Genomic DNA, 22234 nt, shown 5'->3' with positions numbered 1-22234 from the left:
GAGAGTAGCGTTTATTTGGTCCTCAGAGCCATCTGAGACAACATACTGAACTGAGGAAGAAATTGGGTTCCAAAAGAGCTCATCAAGTAAAGAAAGGGACTGCACTTCCCAGTGGCTCAACAGTTACTGTGATCAGTAAGGCCGGGAATACGGTTGCTACCAAATCGCTCTCGTGTGTCGCCATTACAAAAGTACAGGTTTCTCATCACAAATTGTCACAAACCCAAGTTACAAAAGAAAAATCACATGGTGCATATCTTAAAAGACAGTGCCCCCCCCACCTCATAAGCTACGGTAATATCAAGCAGGGAGAAGGTAGCTTTTGCTACCCCTCGGCAGTCATCTTCCCCAACAGCGGGGAGAAGGCACAGGAAGGAGTGGGGCGGGGCGCTAATTTCCCCTCAGTACAAGATGACAGGTGAAGCTTGGTGGGAGACTGGAGCTGGTGAGGCTTGAGGGGAGGAGGCTCCAGGCCCTGTGTTCAGTCAGAGTCACTGCTGGAGGAGGAGGAGGAGGAAGAGGAGGAGGAGTGCTGCAAGGGGAAAGGACACATCATCAGATCCAGATGGCCTCTGGTCACTCCAAGGTCCATTCTTTGGTGCCCCACCCATCCACCCAAGTATCCAGTAGTCAGGAGTCTCATACCGTCCTGTCCCATAACCAACAAAATCAAGGGTTTCCTTCAGCAGTGAACATACAAGAATGGATTAAATTGTCCTCAGTCATTGCACAGAACTGAACACATTGCCTTCTGACCAAGTTTATACTTTCCACACCTAGCCAGGGCCAGGAATGAAGAACAAACACAGCATGGATGCGGGAAGCAGCTGCAACTTTGTAAGTCCCTACTCATTAGCTTAAAGAATGACAAACGAGACTCTCTGCACCTCAGAGAGGGTAGGAACAGCCAGCCACCGTGTGTGTGTGTGTGTGTGTGTGTGTGTGTGTGTGTGTGTGTGTGTGTGTGTGTGATGCTGTACTTCCTCCAAGTCCCACTAGGGGAAAAAGTGGGGAAGATGGCAGAGACAGACAGATGGCTGGAGAAACCCCACACAGACATACCTCCGTCAGCTACTGTAAAAAAAACACCTGCTACCAGAATCCTAGCCCTTAAGAGTTTCGTGTTGGGGCTGGAGAGACGGCTCAGCGGTTAAGAGCACTGACTACTCTCTTCCAGAGGTCCTGAGTTCAAATCCCAGCAGCCACATGGTGGCTCACAACCATCAGTAATGCAGATCCGATGCCCTCTTCTGGTGTGTCTGAAGATAGCCACAGTGTACTCACATACATGAAATAAATAAATAAATCTTAGAAAAAAAAAGTTTAGGCTCTCAGGGTTCTCTCCCTCATTCAGTGTCTCCTTTCCTTCCCCACTCCCCACATCTCTACCTAAGACCCAGAATCAGGAACTAGAGTCCAGACCCACAAGCAAACATTTGGCATAAAAATCTAACTAAAGCTTCAAGATTAGACTGATGCTTTTCCCAAGTCCTCAGGGAAACTCCTTCCCTCACTAACAATAATTAGCGTCCCTGTGGAAGGAAGGGATACAGGTCTTGTGAAGGAAAATGCCCTTTCACCCCAGGCTTTGCAGAAGGCTGCTGAGTCACAGAAGACCCACCCAGGGAATTAACTCAGCACCTGAGAACGCCGAAGGAGATAAAGGAAATCCAGGAACTAGGGTCAGACCGCCACCCCGCAAACTATTATGCGTCATTGCACTTTGTCAAAGAACTCTTTTGACATTTAGACAACCTTAATGGGTGTGTCCAACTTACCAAAAGATACACCTAGGGTGGGTCAAGGCGGGGAGTTACAGGGATAGAGGGAGAGAAGGGAGAGGGCTTTTGGCTCTGATATCCGCCCCCACTTCACTTTTCCTTTGCAGATGGGAGTGGTCGAATGCCTCAATATTACTAAACTCCTTAAAGGAGGATCTCTTTACGTAAAGGAAAACCACCTGCCAAAAGGACAGGATTGCCGTCCTCCTCCCACGCCCCACAAACCGAGAATGCCCATCCCCAACTCCTGATCACCCCGGTCCCTCTGAAGGGAGCTCCTTCCCCAGCCAGGCTCCAGAGGACACTGACCTTCCCGTGCTTATGATGCTTGTGTGATTTCTTGTGAGCTTTCTTCATTTTCTTCCTAGTCTTCTTGTCTATCACTATTCCTGGGCCTACCATGCCAGGAGCCGGAGGATTCACGGGGCACATGCCAGGAGCAGCTGGTGGGTACGGGGGAGGGTAGGGACCTGAGGGTTGGTATCCTGGACACCCTGGTTGCGGTACAGGATAAGGAGGTCGACACGGAGGGAAAGCTGGGTTTCCCTGAGGAATTCCGGGAGGACAGGGGCCAGGAGGAAAGGCAGGATTTTGGGATGGTGGGCAGGCAGGATTGGAACCTCCTGGACACACAACTTGGGGTGGATATGGATTTGGCCCTAGAGGAAGAATTGGAGAATAAAGATTAGAACGGTGCAAACCTCTATCAACGAGTAACACAAGTCACCACCATTCTTTTTTTTTGTTGTTGTTGTTCTTTTTTTTCGGAGCTGGGGACCGAACCCAGGGCCTTGCGCTTCCTAGGCAAGCGCTCTACCACTGAGCTAAATCCCCAACCCAGTCACCACCATTCTTAAGCCCTACGGAAAGGCAGAACTCGGTAGCTAGCAGTGGTCCCGTGACTTTGTTTTTGCTGGGGGTTGCAGGATACAGAAAAATCCCGTTTCGTTGCAAAATGGGCTGGGGCGGGGTCAGAGGAGAGCCCCCCAGGTACTTACCAGCACTAGGATTCCACATGTCCACAAGTTAGTTCAATCCTACGAAGTAAAACAGACAAAAATCTGAAGCTCCCAGGAAGGGAAGCGGATTTTCTAGAGCCCGAGCCCCACCCTACAGCCTCCGCCTTACGAAGGCTCTCACTGATAAAACTACCGCAACCTCCACTTTAAAATGGGCAGCACTCTGGAGGCAGAGGCAAGTGGATCTCTGAGTTAGAGACCAGCCTGGTCTAAAGAGAGTTACAGGACAGCCAGAGCTACCCTGTGTTGAAAACCAAAACAAAACAGAAAAAAAGTTTCCTTCCTCTCTCCAGCGCCCTCCTAGCCTACATTAGCGCAGGGTCTAAACCACAGAAACTCTCTTCCTGGGGCCCCTCCCACTTTCACTATCTCACCTGGATGTAGGCGTCTCATTTCCCTCTCCCTAGAAAGGGACCGGAGGCCTTAAGCATCCGTAGTGTGAGAGATAGGACCTAAACCCTAAACTCCCTGCTCGCCCCAGTGGAGAAAAAAAAAAAAGGAACCCAAAACGCTAAGATAAGGACAAAACACACACACCCCAAAGAAAGGGCAAAGGGAGTTCCTAGTTCTCAGGTATAAATGGATCCCTGGCCCAGCTAAGAGGAAAGAAGGGAATTTGGGAGGCCAGATGCCCTGTCACCTTCCCAAGATCGCTGGTCCTCTTCCCGTCCTCCTTCCCAGTCTGGGATCACACACTTCCTGGTCACCCCTATTCATTCTATGCTTCCGCACCGCCCCGGTGACCTAGATAATTATGTGGTCACTCGGCATGATGATTGGAGAACTGACTTGTCAATCGCTGTGGTCCAAACAAGGAGGAAACGTTTGCGCTAGAAGCAGGGCGGAGCCTTTTGGAAAAAAAAGCCTTGCGTTGTGAAATACATAACTGGTGAAATAACAGACACAGCGGAAGTGCTCCTTAGGGCGGGAGCGGGGCAGGGCTAGCTCCAAGCAGAGACCCCGAGCCAACGAGATAAACTCTCAGTTTCTTTTGTTCGTTTAAATTTTAAGATTTTTTTTAAATGAGTATGAGTGATTTGCCCCAATGTATGTGCACCAAGTGCCTGCTGAATGACAGCGGAGGTCTTCAAAGCCCCTGGAGTCAGAGTTGCTGATGAGCAGCCATGTGGATGCTGGGGACTGAACTCAAACACTTCGCATGAGAAGCAAACGCTTTTTAACTGTTGAGACATCTCTCCAGTCCCTATCATTGCGTTGCGGTTACAGGTCAGTGAGTACATTAGGTGTTTTGTTTGTTTGTTTTAAGGTAGCCTTGTCTGTAACCTAGCACTTGGGAAGTGGAGGAGGAGAATCAGAATTCAAGGGCAATGTTAGCTTCTTAGGGAATTTGAGGCCAGCCAACCCGATATAAGACCTCAGAGAGCCCTGTGCTGGTGGCATATGTCTTTAACCCCTGCACTCAGGAGCTGAGGCAGGTGAATCTCTGGGTTTGAGGACAACCTGGTCGACATAGTGAGTTCCAGGACAGCCAGAGCCACACAGAGGAACCCTCTGTTTCCAAAAACAAAAACAACAAAAAAACAAGACCTCAGAGAACAAAAGGAGGAAGTGCTGCTAAGTCCTAGCCCCAGGTCTCAATGCTGCCAGCTTCTATAACCACAGCCCGTGGTTCTCTTTTTTTTTTTTTTTTAAAGATTTATTTATTTATTATATATGAGTACACTGTAGCTGTTTTCAGACACACCAGAAGAGGGCATCAGTTCTCATTACAGATGGTTGTGAGCCACCATGTGGTTGCTGGGATCTGAACTCAGGACCTCTGGAAGAGCAGTCAGTGCTCTTAACCACTGAGCCATCTCTCCAGCCCCGTGGTTCTCTTTTGTAGAAAGATAGGTAAGAGAGGGGGTCTCAATGTGTCCAACAGATGCCGTGGTTATAGTCTCATGCCATTGTTCCGGGTGAATAACTTCACTTTTGGTTTTGTTGTTTTGAGACAGAGTCTTCCTGTATGACTCAGGTTGACCTTGGAGGGAAGGCAGTCATCCCTTATCTGCCTCTCTCCCGTGAGAGAATAACAAGAGCAAGCCACAACTCTCAAAAGAGTTTTTTTTTTTTTAAGGTAAAGATTACAAACTCGTGCTTCAGCACATCTAGTTCTAACAGGTGGAGTTCAAAACATGCGAAGCCAAGAGTCTGCAATGTAGCTATATGCCCAACCCATAAATATCTTTTAAAATATTTTATCTTATGTGTTATGGGGGTTTTGGCTACGTGTATGTCCTGTGCACCATGCGCATGCAGCACCCTCAGGAGTCAGAAGAGGGCACCAGATTCCCCTGAGACTGGAATTATAAATAGTTACGAGCTGTCTTGTGGGTACTGGAAAGTAAATCTAGGTCTTCTGGAAATGCAATGGTTGCTCTTAACTGCTAAGCCATCACTCTAGCCCCCATCAACATCTAATGGTAAAAACCCTTTCATCTGTTACTTAAAAGCTGTGCCACCTCACACACATTCTGAACTTCTGCAATCTTTTAGTTCCCTCCTGTGGATAGGGGGCAGAAGGACTGTCATGGAAAACACAAGCCAGCTGAGCAGAACTAGAGTGTAAAGTTTCTCCTGAAAGCAAGATGGCCCAGCAGGTAGCTAGATGGTAGTGGTACAGGCAGAGCTCTGTGAGTTTGAGGTCAGCCTGGTCTACAGAGCAAGTTCCAGGATAGCCAGATCTACACAGAGAAACCCTGTCTCAAAAACAAAACAAAACAAAACAAAACACCCCCACAAACCACAAAAGGAAGAGGATGGTGGCAGCCCAGCAGACTGCCACAGACAACCTCAGTGAAATCCCAGGACCCACAAGATAGGAGAGAACAGTTCCCTGAAAACTGTCCTCTAATGCTCACACACCTGAGAGACAGGAGGATTTCAAGTTGGGGCCAACCTGGACTACCAGAATACACAGAAATCTGGACTACACAGTAAGAACTTGTTTCCTAACAAGGTAGTGTTTATTTTAGGGAAGGAATCGTGAAAATAAAGGGATTTACCTATCTATCATGAAAAAGAAAAGAAAGGGAAAAAAGCTACATATAGGAGCCAAGCCTGTAATCCCAGCACTTTGTAGGTAGGATCACGAGTTCAAAGTCATCCTTGACTACACAGGGAGTTTGAAGCCACCCTGGATTATGAGACCCTGTCTGTGAAGAGAAAAAAAGATGAATAAATCAAGCACATTGCAACAAGCCATACATAGTTGTCTCTGTTCCTCTCTCACCTTACCCCCTCTCTACACTTTATTTTTGAGACGGTATTTCACACTTAGCCTAGGATGGCCTCAAGTTTACTGTGTTGCCAAGATGACCTCAAACTTTTATAAACATTTAAAACAATTTTTATTATGTGTGACGACCATTCTTGGTTGTCAACTATGTCTAGAATTAACTAAAATCCAAACATGGGGACACACCTGTGAGGGTTTTTCTTTTTTCTTTTTTTCTTTTACTTCTTTTTTAAGATTTATATTCACGTATGAGTACATTGTCACTGTCTTCAGACACACCAGAAGAGGGCATCAGATCCCATTACAGATGGTTGCGAGCCACCATGTGGTTGCTGGGAATTCAACTCAGGACCTCTGGAAGAGCAGCCAGTGCCCTTAACCACTGAGCCATCTCTCTAGTCCTTCTTTTCCTTTTTTTTTTTTTTTCCTTGAAGGTTTTTTGTTTAATCTGAAGTAGGCAGATGCACTAATCTAGATTTTGAAGTGGAAAGACACACCTTTAATCTGGGCCATACCTTCTAGATAAGGACGTGGAAGGACACTTTTGCTCCTTGCCTGATTCTCTGGACATTCCTTTACTGGCGTTAGAGCCTAATGCTTTGGGACTCCAGCATACACTGATGAGCTGAGAAACTCAACCACATGGACCGAGCTGGATTGTTGGGCTTTCTGCTTACAGGCAGCCATTGTTAGATTAGCTGGACTGCAGCCTCTAAGTCACTCTAATAAATCCTCCTCACCTGTATCTATAATGTTATATATTTATAGATAGAAGCTAATACATTAGGGTAAGATGAAATTCCATTTTTTTTTTCGGAGCTGGGGACCGAACCCAGGGCCTTGCGCTTGCTAGGCAAGGGCTCTACCACTGAGCTAAATCCCCAACCCCTCCATCTCCATCTTGATTCTCCTTCCTTCTCCTTCTCTCTTGCCTTATAAAAGCTTTGTCCCCGCCTTATTTTTTTACTGTCCAATCATGGCCTTGAGCTAACTTGTGCCAGCCCTCACCTGTATATAGACATCAACCTACACACACACACACACACACACACACACACACACACACACACACACAGAGTTAAAATTATACAAATAAAATCTTCCAAAATAAATGTTAGTAGCTGCCACAGTGGGCACACACCTTTAATCTTAGCACTTGAGAGAGAGAGGCAGGTAGATTTTTGTGAGTTCCAGGCCAGCCAGGGCTACATAGTGAGACCTTGTCAAATAAGTAAATACATACATACATGAGTAAATGCTGGTGTCCCAAGCATGTACCCCATATGCCAAGGCATGAGGATTGTTGCAAGTCTGAGACTAGCCTGGGCTACATACTGAGTAGTAGATGTAGGTCAGCCAAGGCTATAGGGCAAGACCCTGCCTCAAGAATAAAGGGCTGGGGTTGGGGATTTAGCTCAGTGGTAGAGCGCTTGCCTAGGAAGTGCAAGGCCCTGGGTTCGGTCCCCAGCTCCGAAAAAAAAAAAGAATAAAGGGCTAAAGAGATGGCTTAGGAGCCTCTAAGAGCAATCACTGCTCTTGCAAAGGATCTGTTTCCAGCACCCACATGGTGGCTTACAACCGTCTGTGACTCCAGTTCCGGGGGCTTGGTCCTCTTCTGGCTTCCACCACCTCCGGCACGTATGTGGCACACAGGAGCTCACAAGCACACGTACTACGAATAAAATAAATGGATCTTGAAGTAAATACGCATTGGTGGAAAGCAAGAATGAGTGGGAATCTTGCTTTATTCTCTTTCCTGAGCATAGCTACCCGATGGGTTAGAAACCCACACAGAATGACATCAACAGGCATGAGGCTGACACCCGACACATGCATGTCGGCCACACGCATGTCAGCCTGTACAGAGTTCATATGAGCTGCTCATTTACATACACCTGAACAGTGGCACTTACAGGCTCAGGACTTAGAGCCAGAGCCTTGCTGAACACTGAGGAGACAAGAACTCTGCTGAGGCCTGCAGGGGAAAGCCGCAGAGGCAGGCGCTGCAGGGCAGTTCTCTGGGCAGCCCTGTGGACAGCTCTCTGGGAAGGAGGAAGCCACCTGAGGATAAGCCAGGGCTGCCAGGCGCTGCTGCACACACTCAGCTGTCAGCCTTGCTTCTGGGTCTGCGTCCCAGCAATCTTCCAGGAGCTCCCTCAGCCCCCTAGGGTCCTGGAGGAAAAGAGTAGATGGTGGGCCTCACCGACCCCAGAGTAGACATCTCCAGTCTTTGCTTCTCCCCCGCGCTCACCCCATTCTACATGGAGTCCTTGCTAAGAGCATGTCCCACCACTCTTGACTCCCCACCCCACGTGTGGAGCACCTCTGAGCCCCATCCCATAAAGTCCAGTCCCTTGAGTTTGTTCCCTGTGACAGACTCCTCGGATACCTTCCAAAGGGTCTACCTTTTCCTCTAAGGATAATACAGGCTAACAACAACGTATGTGCTAATGGAAAGTTACTCTTCGTTCTCCAAGCCAACCAGTGTGTGCTGCAGACAAAGCCTGGCTTCCATTGGCCAACTCAACAGACACTAACTAGTATGGTAGAAATTTCAGGCAGGAGAGTGGGAGAAGAGACATCTTAGGAAACCATTTGTGAAGAGCTCTGCAGTTTCAGATCAGACGACCCTTCTGACCTTGTTATACCTAGAGCTAGCTTTAACTGGTCTACAGCAGAAACACAGCTGCATAGTACAAAGTGATGGGGCGCCGGTTTGAACTTTGGGGTACACTGTTAATGAAGAGACACTGCCAAAGGGGCCAAGCTCCGAGTGGGAGAAAAGTCAGAGAGGATTTCCTGGAGGAGATGACTGAACGACAGAGCTAACTGTGGAGTAAGAGGCTAGGAATAAAAAGGCTCCGCAGGAAGGTGGGCATCTTCGGTGGGTGGAGCCAACTGTGTGAGACGTGTAGAAGAAAAGGATAGGAGGAGACGGTCTGGTTGTAGCAGAGACATCTTTGAAATCTATACTCAGCCCCTGCTCCTTGTCCCCAGCTGGCAAGCCTGCGGCTTCTTACTGTGGCAGAGCAGCTCCAAGAGGAAGGGATGTTGGGGCGCTTCCTCTCCGCGACCGCCAGGGCCCAGAGCTCACAGGCACTGGGATTGCTGCCCAGTTCTGCCTCATAAGCCAATTGAAAAGGTGGTGGTCTGTGGTCTGGGAAAAGTGTAGACATACACTGTTAGCCTCCCCTGGTGAGGGGGCTCCTAAGTGGTAAAACTAGGGAAGGCCATAGCCCTCTGGAATAGGTAGGAGGGTATGCGAGCCTTTGTTAGGTGGGACACTGGGGTGGAGACTTTACCAGGCCTCAAATCGGAACAGCGGCTCAGGATCTCCCACAGTAGTAGAGCCAGAGAGTAAACATCCGCTCTCTGGAGAGCTGTGCCCCAGTCCTGCAGGTCTAGAGTCTTGTCCAAGAGCTCCGGAGCCATGTACCTCTGGGTGCCAGCCTGGGAAGATATGGAGTACGAGTCACCTCTATGGCAACCTCAGCTCAACCCGGTCTACTAGCAAAGCCGCACTGTTGCCACAGCAATCATTACGCGGTCATCTCAGGTCTCACACTTATCAAAAGCACTCACCTCCAAAATGGCAGCTGGGCCTCGGGGTTGAGTAGGGGCCAAGGCAGGGGGCTGAGCAAGGCCAGGGAGTACCAAGGCAAGGCCCAGGTCTCCGATGGCACATGACCTATCTTCCCGAATGAGCACATTCTGGCTGCTCAGGTCTCGGTGAGCGATACCTGGTTTGTACTGGCCTGTGGACACAGGTCACGTGGTTCTCCTTGGTGCAGTCCTTCTCCCCTAAGCGGAGGGAGAACTGGACTCATTGGTGCAGCTACTGACTCCTCCCTCCCTGTTGCTGGCTACTCACCATCCTGCCAACGCTCCCCGTGGAGAAACGCCAGGCCCTCGGCCAGGGACAGAGCCATCCTCAAGGAACTGCCCCAGTCGCTCGTGTACTGAGTCAAGTAGTGGCATAAGGAGCCCTGGAGAAAAGCAGAGGGAGGAGCAGGGCACACAGAGCTGGAAAGGATCATTCCAGGGAACAGAGAGCTACTGACAGACCCCACACACTCCAGCCGGCACCTCCCCAGCAGACAGAGACACCCTGACAGAACCAGGTCAAGACACTACAGACAGTGAAAGCATGAGACTGTGCATCAAAGTGACAGCAAAAATAGTAACACTGGTTGGGCGTGATACTGCGTGCCTGCCACCCCAGCACTTGGGAAGTGGAGGAAAGGGGGAATCAGGAACAAGCCGCGCGCGCACGCGCGCGCACGCACGCACACATAAATTATAATTTTAGCCAGACAAAGTAGCACATGCATGTAATCTCAGCACTCAAGAAGCTGAACCAGGAAGCTCCTACACTGAAGGCCCAATATTTAAAAAAATAAATTAAAAAGTACCTTAATTTAATGCGACCCAGGCCCTTAGAACAGGGCCTCCTACAGACCTCGTGAGAACCCCAGGGTGAAGGCAGTCTGGTTACCCTGATTTTTATAGGGCTTTTCTTTTCTTTTCTTTTCTTTTCTTTTTCTTTCCCTCCTTTATTTAAAAACAATCAGTACACTTTATTTGTGTGTGGGGGTATGTGGGTACCCACATGCTACATGGCGCGTGTGGAGGTCAAAAGACAACTTGCTAGAGTTGGTTTTCTCCTTTCACTGTAGAAGCTCTAAGGGGCTGGCTCCGGCCTTCATTTGGGGTGGAAGCACCTTTACCCATGAACCACCTCGCTGGCCCTTTTACTCCTTCCCTTTCCCCTTTTAGGCAGGATCTCTCTGGTATGTATGCAACCCTGGCTGACTTGGAAGTCACTAAGAAGAGGAGACCGCCATCAACTTTGCAGTGATCCTACTGCCTCCGCCAGCAGCACACGCTGGAGTGGAGGTGGAGCTTTCGCGCATGCTGAGTAAGCTTTCTTGAGGGCAGATAACCCAAGTGGAGCTGTAATCCAAGGAGAGTCAGCAGTCTGTCTGAGAGTCACTGTCAAATGCTGGTCAAGGGCGTCTGTCCCTCCAACCACCTGGCCTGGGCTAACAGGGCTGCACAGACTTAGATGGGTGGAGCCAATGGAAGAGGAGCAACTGGGAACCGCATTCACGAACCTGCTGAGCGCCTTTAGAATGGCTCGGGTGTGCCCAGGCAACACTGTGCCTCAGGAAAAGGGGAGCGTGATGGAAGCGGAGAACTTAATAAATACCACAATATAGAGATGAACTAGGTGTTGGGGATTTAGCTCAGTGGTAGAGCGCCTGCCTAGCAAGCGCAAGGCCCTGGATTCGGTTCTCAGCTCCGAAAAAAAAAAAAAGAAAAAATGAACTAAATGTCAGGCTATAAAGCACCCATGATTGACAGCACGTGTGCCTAGCCAAAAATTTATCTCCACTTCCCAAATGTGTACCACAATGCCTGGATTTTTCTTCTTTTTTTCTTTTTCTTTTTTTTTTTTTAGGGGGGAAGAGGGGTGCGGGGATTAGAGATATGCACCACCACAACTGGAGTTCTAGTATTTTTTTTTTTTTCGGAGCTGGGGACCAAACCCAGGGCCTTGTGCTTGCTAGGCAGGCGCTCTACCACTGAGCTAAACCCCCAACCCCTGGAGTTCTAGTATTTTCTTTCTTTTTTTTTAAACATTTCTCTTAGTTTTAACTGGATGTGGTAGCACATGCCTTTCATACCAGCACTCTGGAGGCAGAGGCAGGTGGATCTCTGTGAGTTTGAGGCCAGCCTGGTCTCAGGCTGGTTTCAGGATAGTCAGGGCTACCTAGAGAGGCCCTGTCTCAAACAAACAAACAAACAAACAAACATTAATTTTACTTTGGGGGCTAGAGAGGCTCCCAGGACCCACAACAATACACTGCCTATAGCTCCAGCTGCAGGGACTGTGGCCTCTAATCTGAGAGCACCCACATCCATGTGCACACACCCACAAAAGAGAGAGGGGCTCAAACCCATAAATTAAAAAAAAACTTAAAAAAAAAAAGTATGGGTATTGCGACTTATGTGTGTGTCCGCAGGTGCCCATGGAGACCAGAAGAGGGCGCTGCATCCCCTGGAGTTACAGGCCATTATGACAGCTGGCATAGGTGCTGGGAGAGTAGCCAGTGCTCCTAACTGCTGAACCATCTCTCCTGCCCCAAATCTGGCTTTTTAAATGCATTTCTGAGAGCTGAATTCAGACCCTCATGCACAGCAGGCACTTTATTGACTAAGCTATATACCAGGGCCGAAAACTTATTCTTTAATAGACCCAGGAGGACTGTGGTCAAAGGGGGAACTTTCCAGAACTCAAGACCTCAGCAATGAAGGAGTTGTAGAGGCTGGTAAAGTCTGGGAAAGAGCCACTGCATTCAAGCTTGCTAGGAGCTGACGTACAATCAGGGCAAAGGCACAGGGTGATCTCACTCAAAGGAACAGACAGCACTGACACTGGATAAACAGGAGATAGCAGCAGTTCAGTGAGGAACCAGACTCTCAAATCACATATCCAGAGCAAACCAGCTTCCTTTTCTTGTCTCTGAATACAATTCCTACCTGATGGTGTGCTTCTGAAAGTAAAACACGTGAATGGGTTCAAAGTGCCTCGCCTAGGACTTCAAATGCACCCCAGTGTTCAGCAGGCCCAGGTTCCATGTGGTCTCACCTCTGCCTATGCCGTCGACCTTATTTGCTTTTGTTTGGGGGGCTTTGTTTTGTTTTGGATAGGGTCTTACTTTGTAACCTTAGCTGGCTTTGAACTCACATAGATAAGCCTGCCTCTGCCTCCCAAATGCTGGGGTTCAGGGTATGCCCCACTGCGCTCAGGCCTGATTTATTTCTTTGAGTCAGGGTCATATGTAACCCAGGCTAGGCTGGAGTTCACTTTTTTTAAAAGATTTATTTATATTTATTATATATGAGTACACTGCCGCTGTCCTCAGACACACCAGAAGAGGGCATCAGATCTCATTACAGATGGTTGTGAGCCATCATGTGGTTGCTGGGATTTGAACTCGGGACCTCTGGAAGAACAGTCAGTGCTCTTAACCACTAAGCCATCTCTCCATAGGCTGGAATTCTTTTTTTTTTTTTTCCCGGAGCTGGGGACTGAACCCAGGGCCTTGCGCTTCCTAGGCAAGCGCTCTACCACTGAGCTAAATCCCCAACCCCCATAGGCTGGAATTCTTATAGTCAAGTCCTACTATCCAGCTTGGCTTGGCATCTTCTTGTTAATCTCTCACCTCAGGTTATATACATCTTTTCTTTTTATTAAAACTGGGAGAAATGGTTCAGTACTTACACTGGCTGCTCTTCCAGGGGACTGGAGTTTAATTCCCATTACCCAGCTATTCTGAAAGCCCCAGGAGAGCTAATTTCCTCTCCTGACTTTCATGGGTGCCTGGTGTGCACACAGTGCACAGACATATGTGCAGGTGAAACACCTATATACACTTTTTTAAAAGCCACATCTGAGTGCATTGTGGTGGTCAGAGGACAACTTTGTAGAGTTCTCTACTCCCTTGACTTGGGTTCTGGGAACTGAACTTTGGTCCCCAAGGCTTGCACAGTAAGTAAGCATCTTCACCAGCTGAGCCATCTCGACCGTCCCTCAGGTTGAATTGTATCATTATTATTTCTTACTGTTCCCAGTGCCCTGTCCCAGCTCTCAGCACACCATACTTGACATTTGCGACTTCCTTTTCTATGACCCATTAGTCTATGACGCCTGTAAAACCAGGGGCCATGTGGGCTTCTCTCGGCATCTAGAAGTGCTTGCCACATAGTTTATAAATATTGGTTAAATGAACATATGAATGAGTTTACAAAGCTATTCCTGGATGTGTACTTAACAATGGCCCTCTTCTAGCCAGGCAGGAGTGGCACAAGCTTTTAATCCCAGTGCGTGGGAGGCAGAGGCAGGCAGATCTCTGTGTGTTCAAGGACAGCCTGGTCTACAGCACAAGTTCCAAGACAGACAGCCAAGGCTACACTGAGAAACTGTCTCAAGAATGGTGTGTGTGGGGGTTGGGGATTTAGCTCAAGTGGTAGAGCGCTTACCCAGGAAGCTCAAGGCCCTGGGTTCGGTCCCCAGCTCCGAAAAAAAAGAACCAAAAAAAAAAAAAAAAAAAGAATGGTGTGTGTGTGTGTGTGTGTGTATTCAAAAGAAAGTATAAGGCAGGAGAGTAGGCATGAGTAAGGCCCAGTGGTCATGTAGCGCCCCATAGGAGTAGTGCATAATATAGACTACAGAGATTTCTTGATGCTCACCTTAGGGTACAGTTCCAGTACCAGCAAAGGCCCAGAGGGCAAGGGGCCAGGACCTCCCTGGCCAGCAGTGATAAAGCGAACAATGTGGTTATGCTGTAGGCCTAGCAGCTGGTACACAGCTCGCTCAGCTCGGAACTGGGCCACAGCCCTTGGGGGGAAGGCCTTGATGGCTACCATCTCACCCTGGAGCCTCCCAGCCCAGACGACTGCATGACCTCCTTCCTGGATTACCTGGTAGAGACACTGCATTGAGTGTGGGCCTCAGAGCTAGCGCCAGGGCCAGCCTTCCTCCCCAGCAGAACCTCCAGGAGTGCCAAAAGAGCCCACCCTCCTTCCCTGGAGCACCTGGGAGAAGCGCAGCTCAGCCAACTCGGGCAGTTCCTCACTGCAGTCTCCTCCTGAGCCTGGCTCCGGCTCCGGGTCTGACCCACCTTGCACTCTACAGGCTTTTCGTTGTAACAGGGCTGAAGTAGAGAAGAGTCTTAGGGTAGGGTGCACAGGATGGAGACAGCCAGGGGAGCTATGTGGGAAGAGAGCATCTTGCAAGGAAATGTAAAAGAAAATCCCAGACCTGGGGGCTCAGCAGGGCCCAGAGGAGGCTTGGCCCTTTGGGCAAGTGTCATGCTATCACAAGGGAGGGGTGGGAGAGGTCGGTACCCAAGATGATGATACTCAGCAGCAGCACAAGGAACACTCCCAGCAGCAGCTGCGCCATCCAGATGGGCCCACCTGGACAGCAAGGGAAGATGGCACGGCACACGGGGGTGAGCACTGAACCTCTCCCCTCTTCAAAGAGATTACTTTCCAATCCACCCCCATGCTGGTCGCAAGCCCCCTTATCTCCCAGTCACCAGGGCAACCAACTTTCCAAGGCCAGGAGGAGGGAAAGTTTGGGCGGAGGTGGGGTGAGAACTGGCCCCGGTTCTCACCCTGACCTATGCTTCTGCTCCCCAGTGGGCTCTAGTAACCTGGGGAAGGCAATTACCTGGGGTAGCCTGAGGCTCCTGGGGGCCGGGAGCCCCTCGGTTTCCTGAAGGAGGCAGATGGCTGTAGTTGGCATTGCAGAAGTCGGTACCGCAGGAGCATGTGAAGAGTGTGGAGCTGGGGCTGGGGTGCGCTCGGGGGACGGGGTCACAGTGGAGGGACTCACAGCCGGGTTCATCACTGTCTAGGCATCCTGAAGGGGTGGGGTTAGGGGAAGGAGGGAAAGGAAAGAGAGTTCCATAAGGTTTGGGGACAGAGAACAAATCCGGGCTCTGTCAAAGGCATCTGACATGCCTTTTCCCCCCTCTACACATTCCACTTCTCCCCTTCCTTTTGGCTGCCTCCCTTAACCTAGACATGCCTCTCGCCCACCACGTGTTTTGTCATTCACCTTGCATCTCCACTTGTGCCCGGCCATGGGTCAGATTCCAGATCCCAAAGCAGCAATGGCTGTAGAGGCAGCGGATACCCTTCGGGGGGCCTGGTCCTGCATCTACCACTTCCCCCAGTGTTTTTGTGCTTCCCCGAACTCCAGGAGCCTCAAAGAACACACAGGTCCTCCTGTTTGGGGATACTGAAGCCCAAGGTGAAGGGAGTCAAGAAGGGAGTGAAGGCAAGGACAAATAGCAGTCAAGCATAGACAAAACATGATGTCTAGATCCCAGGTCAGTACAGCAGAGCCACAGGACACTGGCTCAGCAGAGGCCTGAGCTCTAAGCCCCACCATGGGAACCTGGGCTCTGCCTTTCCTCCCAGCCCCCTGGCCTCTTTCAAATGGGTGGCTGCTGCTTCAAGTACACCTTTCCCTTACTGAGTGGTGTAAAGACCCTGCCCCTCTCTGTAGACACTTACCTTGTGCAGCTGCAGGAAGCAGTGTCCAAAGCCCCAGTGTCCCCAGCATCCTACTAAAGGATGTCAGCAGGACAGCACACACCAGCACAGCTACCCTCGTCAACGCTTCCTACAAATACAGGGCACTGTGGGGCTTCCAAGCCCTCAATCCCCAACTCCGCCCCCCTCTGCCCTATCCCAGTCTCTGTGGGGGAGAAGGCTGCTGTGGGGGAGAGGTGGGTGTGAGGAAAACAGGGAGAAAAAGGGAGGAGCAGAGAACCAATCTCTCTCTTCAACTACCTCCTCTCTTCTCTGCAGAGCAGGGAGGAAGGGACCTTGGCTGTCCTGCTGAGAACCCTGTGATAATTAATTCTGAAATCTCTATCCCTTACTGACCTTGGAAGAAGGTGCTGGACCTTCCGTCTTTTTCAGAAAGATATTTTGGGCGCTCAGCTCTGCCCAAGATGGTTCCCATGGATTGAGAACTCATATTTGTAGCATCCTGAACAGAGAAGACTTCACAAAGTTGATCTCATTTTTCAAACTCAAAAATCAGAAAGGATGTGAAATTTTTCAGAGAAGACCTGGTGAGATGCCACAGTGATCAAAAGCACTTGGAGCCCTCGTGGAAGAATCATGTTTGGTTTACCCACATGGCAGCTCACAACTGTTTGTAACTATGGTTCCAAAAGATTTGATGTCCTCTTCTGGCCTTTATGGGCACAGGCGTGCATGTGATGTCAAACACCCAAGCAAATGAAATAAAATAAGAACACATGCTCCTGGGCTGGAGAGATGGCTCAACAGTTAAGAGCACTGACTGCTCTTCCAGAGGTCCTGAGTTCAATTCCCAGCAACCACATGGTGGCTCACAACCATCTGTAATGAGATCTGATGTGTGTCTAAGACAGCTACAGTGTACTCATATACACTAAATAAATAAATAAATATTAAAAAAAAAAAGCAGAGTGAGATTTTATCCTGGGTATGTATGACTCCAAATCCCACACTCTGTTCTCTGTATTATACAATGTTGCCTTAAAACAAATGCAAACTTCAGAGGCTAAAGAAATGTTTCTCTCTCTGGAGAGATGGCTTAATGGTTAAGAGCACTGACCGCTCTTCCATAGGTCCTAAGTTCAATTCCCAGCAACCACCTGGTGGCTCACAACTATCTGTAAAGAGATCTGGTGTCATCTTCTGGTCTGCAGGCGTACAAGCAGGCAGAAAGCTGTATGATGTATACGTAATAAATAAATAAATAAATATTTTAAAAAATGTTTCCATAGTGGGCATGGTGCAGGCCTTTAACCCCAGCACTTAGAGAGGCAGATGGATCTGAGTTCAAGGCCAGCCTGGTTAATGGCAAATTCTAGGACAGCCAGGGCTACATATACTATGTCTCAAAAACAAAAACAAACAAAAAAACAAAAACAAACAAACAAAAACACTTTCACTGTCTACAGAATTTCAACATTTGAATTGGGATTGCTGAGAAGTGTGTACCAGATAGCATGTTTGCCAACCGGCCAACAACTGGGAAGGGAACCTACAGTTCAAAATCTCACCACCAGAGGTCAGCAGGCATAGAAGAAATTTGTCCCTGGCAAGAGGACCTCCTCAGGTGACTAATATTTACATCACGCTTCCAAAACGTCCTAAACTGGAGTACTATAAAATATAAAGAAAGGCCACAGGGTGTGTAAGAGGGCAAGTCCACATGAACAAAGGGTCTGTGGCTTGTGTTGCCGTAGAGTGAGGCATGCAGACTCATTTTCCCCAGAGTTAGAAACCAGTCATGGGTTATCATGTCCACACCTGTGAGTAGCTGGCTTCAAAGAGCTGGTTAAAGAGGACTAGTTCCCCGTTCACGCTTCTGACCCCGTTCTGTTCTGGCTGCCTTTCTCAGGATGACCTAACTTAGATCACAGGTGACCGTACCAGCTCATAGTGGGCGGGGCCTTTCTCCTGGGGAGCACGTGTGAGAGGAGGCAATAGCTGTGAGACAGGGTGGCTTCCGCCGCCTTGTGGAAGTCTGCAGGGCTGTGCTGGAAAGGTGTGGGATGTTGTGCTTAGTTCCTGCTGTCCTCCTTCACCAGACCCCAGATCAGATAAGTGGGGATGTGGGTAATTGAAGATCAAATGGCTTCTTTTGTTTGGAATGTCTCTGGAGACCCTCTCCTCCAGAGTGGGAGCAAGGGGAGCGCCTCAGTCAAAGCTTTGGGTCACTATTTCTTTTGAAGACAGAGACAACCCAGAACCCAGTGGCTCATTCCTGTAATTTCAGTATTTAGAATTAAGAGGCAGGAAACTGCTGCAAGTTGGAGGCCATCTTGGGCTATATAGTCAATCCCAGTCCGTTCCAGAACTAGAGTGAGACCTTGTCTCAGGGTTGGGGGGGCAGGGGTGTGTGTGTGTGTGTCGACAACCGCAGTTAGAGAGACAGAACCTGAGTTGGAATCCCAAGCGGACAAAAACAAAGCAACAAATCAAAACAAAAACCAAACTGTGGGGTTGGGGATTTAGCTCAGTGGTAGGGCGCTTGCCTAGCATGCGCAAGGCCCTGGGTTCAATCCCCAGCTCTGAAAAAAAAACAAAAAACAAAAACCAAACAAACTGTGTGTGTAACCGTAGCTCCAGAGGAGCCAGCACTTTCTTCTGACACTAGGATGCCTGTGCCTGCACACATGCACACACATATACACAAATCTCTCTCCCCCTTCCCATCTCTGTCTCTGTCTCTCCGTCTCTCTGAGCTGGTAGCACAGGCCTGTAATCTCAGTTACTTGGCTGAGGTGGGAGGATTAAAACCGCAAGGTTTGCTGGGATATAGAGGGAGTTCAAGGACAGCCTACAAAACTTAAAGAATAAAAACAAAGCCAGGCATGGTGGCAGATACCTTTAATCCCAGGACTTGGAACAGGCAGTAGGATGTGTGTATATATGACAATAGAACAGAGGTGGAGGGAAGAAGAGAGAGAACATGCTAGAGTAGATGAGACTTGAGAAAGAAGGACACAAGATGGAACACCAACGCTTTAGTGTCAGACAGTAATGTCTCTGAAGGAGACTGGAAGGGCTGGAGAAGACAGGTGATTTAGTGTCACACTCTGTTTTTTGCCAATGTTGGCTGACTTAATTTTCACCACCAGATATGTGTGTGCACACAAACTCCACACAGTGCCGCTTTGTAAACCGGGTTGTTCTGAGGCCTACTTGCTTCTGCCTCCTGAGTGCTGAGATTATAGATCTAAGTCACCACACTTGGGTTATAGTTATTCTTTATACCTCTTTGAGTGCTGTGTGTGCATGTATACCTGAAAGTCAGAGGTCAACCCGCAGAGATGGTTCTCTCCTCCCACCATTTTGGTGCCAGGGCTCAAACTCAGGTTGTCAGGCTTAGGGGCAAGTACCTTTATCTGTTGGGTCATGGAGCCAGATGGCTTTATTATATCTTGCTTTATCTAAAAGATTTTACTTTTTATTTAATTAGAGACAGAGTCTATATCTATATAGCCTTGGATGTTCTTTTAGTTTTAACTATGTTTTTAAAGATTTATTTATTTTATATGAGTACACTGTAGCTGTCTTCAGACACACCAGAGGAGGGCATCAGATCTCATTACAGATGGTTATGAGCCACCATGTAGTTGCTGGGATTTGAACTCAGGACCTCTGGAAGCAGTCAGTGCTCTTAACCGCTGAGCCATCTCTCCAGCCCTTTAATTATGTTTATATGTGTGTGTCCACCTGGGAGTTTGTGTACTTAAGTACAGTATCTTCAGAGGCCAGAAGAGGACATCATTTCCTGGAGCTGGAGTTACAGGCAGTTGAAAGCTGCCAGATGTGGGTCCTCTCGAAGAGCAGCAAGCATTCTTTTTTGTTGTTGTTGCTTTTCTTCTTCTTCTTCTTCTTCTTCTTCTTCTTCTTCTTCTTCTTCTTCCTCCTCCTCCTCCTCCTCCTCCTCCTCCTCCTCCTCCTCCTCCTCCTCCTCCTCCTCCTCCTCCTCCTCCTCCTCCTCCTCCTCCTCCTCCTCCTCCTCCTCCTCCTCCTCCTCCTCCTCCTCCTCCTCCTCCTCCTCCTCCTCCTCCTCCTCCTCCTCCTCCTCCTCCTTCTTCTTCTTCTTCTTCTTCTTCTTCTTCTCTGATACACAAAGTTTCTCCTCCATAACAGCTCTGGTTGTTCTGGAACTCTTGTAGGTTAGGCTGGTCCTCTGGTTGTTCTGGAACTCTTGTAGGTTAGGCTGGTCTCAAACTCAGATCTGCCTACATTTTGAATGCTAGAACTAAAGTCGTGTGCCCAGCTTTCAGCAAGCACTCTTTTTTTTTTTTTTTTTTTTTTTTTTTTTTTGGTCTTTTTTTCGGAGCTGGGGACCGAACCCAGGGCCTTGTGCTTCCTAGGCAAGCGCTCTACCACTGAGCTAAATCCCCAGCCCCTCAGCAAGCACTCTTAACTACTGTTTGGCCCCTTATAACTTGTTTTGTTTGAAGCAAGCAAGGTCTCACTGTGTAGCCCTGGCTGGCCTTGAACTCACAAATACCCACCTGCCTTTGCTTCCAGAGTGCTGAGATTAAAGGTGTGCATGTCCACATTTGCCTCCTCTCATTCAACCTTTGGCTTTTTTAAAAAAAATAAATTGCATTCTATTTATGTATTGCATTTGTAGAGGGCAGAAAGCAACTTGCAAGGAGTCTGTCCATTCTGTCAACAGCATGAATCCCAGGGGTTGAACTCAAGTTGTCAGGATCAGCAAGTGCCTAGGGTCTTTACCCTTGAGCCAACTCACTTGTCAACTGAGCCAGCCCTCTCACTGGTCCACATTCACAGCAGCATCACGTTTTACCACAAGAAAGCTTAAAATGGAGAAATCACTAATCAGGAGCACACTGCAACACAGAGAAACCAATGGTCTGTAACCAGGTGGCTAACAGTAAACTGAACATTTTTGAAAGAATCAGTGCTAACAAAGTGGTCTGAGGGGTGAAAATTATTGGGTGTAAACTGCTCCCACTAACTCTGGGGAGGACAATAGATCAGCACGACTGAGAAGGAAGCAGTTTTTCAGAATGGGGCTGGGGTAGAGGGAGACTGAGAACATGCTCATAAGCTAAGGAGGGAACCAAAGGCAGGCTGAAGATGAAAGGAAAAAAATCACATCAAAACAAAGAACAAAGAGAAGTCAAGTGAGAGAAAACGGGCCACCTTCAAAGGAAGAACAGTGTTTCCTTCTTAGGAAGAGGGATGGGGCAGACTGGTGGGCAAACATGTTTTGAGGAGGTGAGTGAGGGACAGTTTGAAGAAATTTTAGCTATCTTCTCCATAAAGTAGGAGACAAACTGGCTGCTGAAAACGAGATCAGGCGAGAAGAGCAACTGGTGGCATCTGTATCACAGGCCCAACTGCAGAAGTCATGGTGGGAGGGCCTGTCTCAAGCATTTGCCTTAGCTTTAGTACGGAATAAAGAGCAAAGGCTCAAAAGCATTTATTGAATGAGTCCACTCTACTACTGAGCTGTTTCGGGCTGTTAAAGCACACATCTGGATGGGTATGGTAGCATGGTAGCGCTCACCTTCAATACCAGCATGGGGGGGGGGGGCACAGGCTGATAGGTAGGTCCAGGAGCGCTAAAGCCAGCCTGGTTTACATATAATTCCAAGCCTAGCAGGGTTATATAGAGAGACCCTGTCTCAAACATAAACGCACACCTAAGGAGATGTGCTGTCAGTAAAGCACTTACCACAATAGCACGGAGCTGAATTGGAATTCCTCAGTACACTAGAGATCTGTCTCTGCCTCTGGAGTGCTAGGATTAAAGAAGTGAGGCCACCACCATCTGGCTTGTTTCATTTATTTGTTTATATAGGTTTTTCATTTTTTTAAATATTTATTTTTACTTATATGAGTACACTGCAACTGTCTTCAGACACACCAGAAGAGGGCATCAGATCCTGTTACAGATGGTTGTGAACCACCATGTGGTTGTTGGTGAACTGAACTCAGTGCTCTTAACCGCTGAGTCATCTCCGGTCCTCTACAGGTTTTTCAAGACATGATTTCTCTGTGGAGTCCTAAGGCTGAGTTAAAATTCCTCAGCCTACCTCTGCCTCCAGAATGGTAGGATT

At 48.5% G+C, this 22234-nt stretch overlaps 3 protein-coding genes and 1 long non-coding RNA gene across 13 annotated transcripts; 1 reads left to right on the top strand and 3 right to left on the bottom strand.

Moving 5' to 3' along the window:
- Positions 1-212: 212 nt before the first annotated feature.
- On the bottom strand, positions 213-3505 carry Prr13 (proline rich 13). The gene is given in 4 exon segments (NM_001008379.1): positions 213-532; positions 2091-2440; positions 2780-2818; positions 3441-3505. Coding segments are annotated over 3 exon segments (420 nt in total). The 5' UTR covers positions 2799-2818; positions 3441-3505; the 3' UTR covers positions 213-481.
- A 194-nt stretch (positions 3506-3699) lies between these two features.
- LOC148004998 (uncharacterized) lies at positions 3700-11332 on the top strand. Its single transcript, XR_015626063.1, has 2 exons — positions 3700-4027; positions 10818-11332. It is a non-coding gene; the product is annotated as an uncharacterized LOC148004998 (long non-coding RNA).
- Amhr2 (anti-Mullerian hormone receptor type 2) lies at positions 7154-18059 on the bottom strand. Of its 9 annotated transcripts, none has more exons than XM_087556029.1 (13): positions 16509-16614; positions 16134-16242; positions 15673-15855; positions 15283-15474; positions 14955-15026; positions 14643-14761; positions 14298-14528; positions 9913-10027; positions 9624-9796; positions 9344-9491; positions 9062-9198; positions 7955-8213; positions 7154-7713 (listed from the first exon to the last, which is right to left on the bottom strand). In XM_087556029.1, exons 2-12 carry the CDS (start codon positions 16180-16182, stop codon positions 7959-7961), a joined length of 1674 nt encoding a protein of 557 aa, XP_087412155.1. In that variant the 5' UTR covers positions 16183-16242; positions 16509-16614; the 3' UTR covers positions 7154-7713; positions 7955-7958.
- Positions 18060-19002: 943 nt separating this feature from the next.
- Positions 19003-22077, bottom strand: LOC148004997 (uncharacterized). 2 transcript variants are annotated; one of them, XM_087559878.1, is made up of 3 exons: positions 20553-22077; positions 20355-20421; positions 19003-20316 (listed from the first exon to the last, which is right to left on the bottom strand). In XM_087559878.1, the coding sequence occupies exons 1-3, from the start codon at positions 20702-20704 to the stop codon at positions 19933-19935; spliced, it is 603 nt and encodes a 200-aa protein (XP_087416004.1). In that variant the 5' UTR covers positions 20705-22077; the 3' UTR covers positions 19003-19932. The 2 variants fall into 2 exon arrangements, with proteins under 2 accessions (XP_087416004.1, XP_087416005.1); XM_087559879.1 differs by having other exon boundaries at positions 19003-20430; positions 20560-22010.
- Positions 22078-22234: the final 157 nt, after the last annotated feature.

This window comes from Rattus norvegicus, chromosome 7 (assembly GCF_021556685.1).
Source record: "Rattus norvegicus strain SHRSP/BbbUtx chromosome 7, alternate assembly SHRSP_T2T, whole genome shotgun sequence".
Classification (NCBI taxonomy): Eukaryota; Metazoa; Chordata; class Mammalia; order Rodentia; family Muridae; genus Rattus; species Rattus norvegicus.
Note: the sequence above shows the minus strand (reverse complement) of the source record. Positions and strands in the feature narration are given on the sequence as shown.

Coding starts and splice junctions, on each gene's coding strand:
- Amhr2 (XM_087556027.1), bottom strand. CDS start 16,182: ATGCTGGGGACACTGGGGCTTTGGACACTGCTTCCTGCAGCTGCACAA. Junction 14,529..14,642: donor CTGAGCTGCGCTTCTCCCAG/GTGCTCCAGGGA, acceptor TGTCTCTACCAG/GTAATCCAGGAAGGAGGTCA. Junction 9,492..9,623: donor GCCCAGCTGCCATTTTGGAG/GTGAGTGCTTTT, acceptor ATATCTTCCCAG/GCTGGCACCCAGAGGTACAT.
- LOC148004997 (XM_087559878.1), bottom strand. CDS start 20,704: ATGTGGACATGCACACCTTTAATCTCAGCACTCTGGAAGCAAAGGCAG. Junction 20,422..20,552: donor ACAGTAGTTAAGAGTGCTTG/CTGAGGGGCTGG, acceptor AAGAGTGCTTGC/TGAAAGCTGGGCACACGACT. Junction 20,317..20,354: donor GATCTGAGTTTGAGACCAGC/CTAACCTACAAG, acceptor CAGAGGACCAGC/CTAACCTACAAGAGTTCCAG.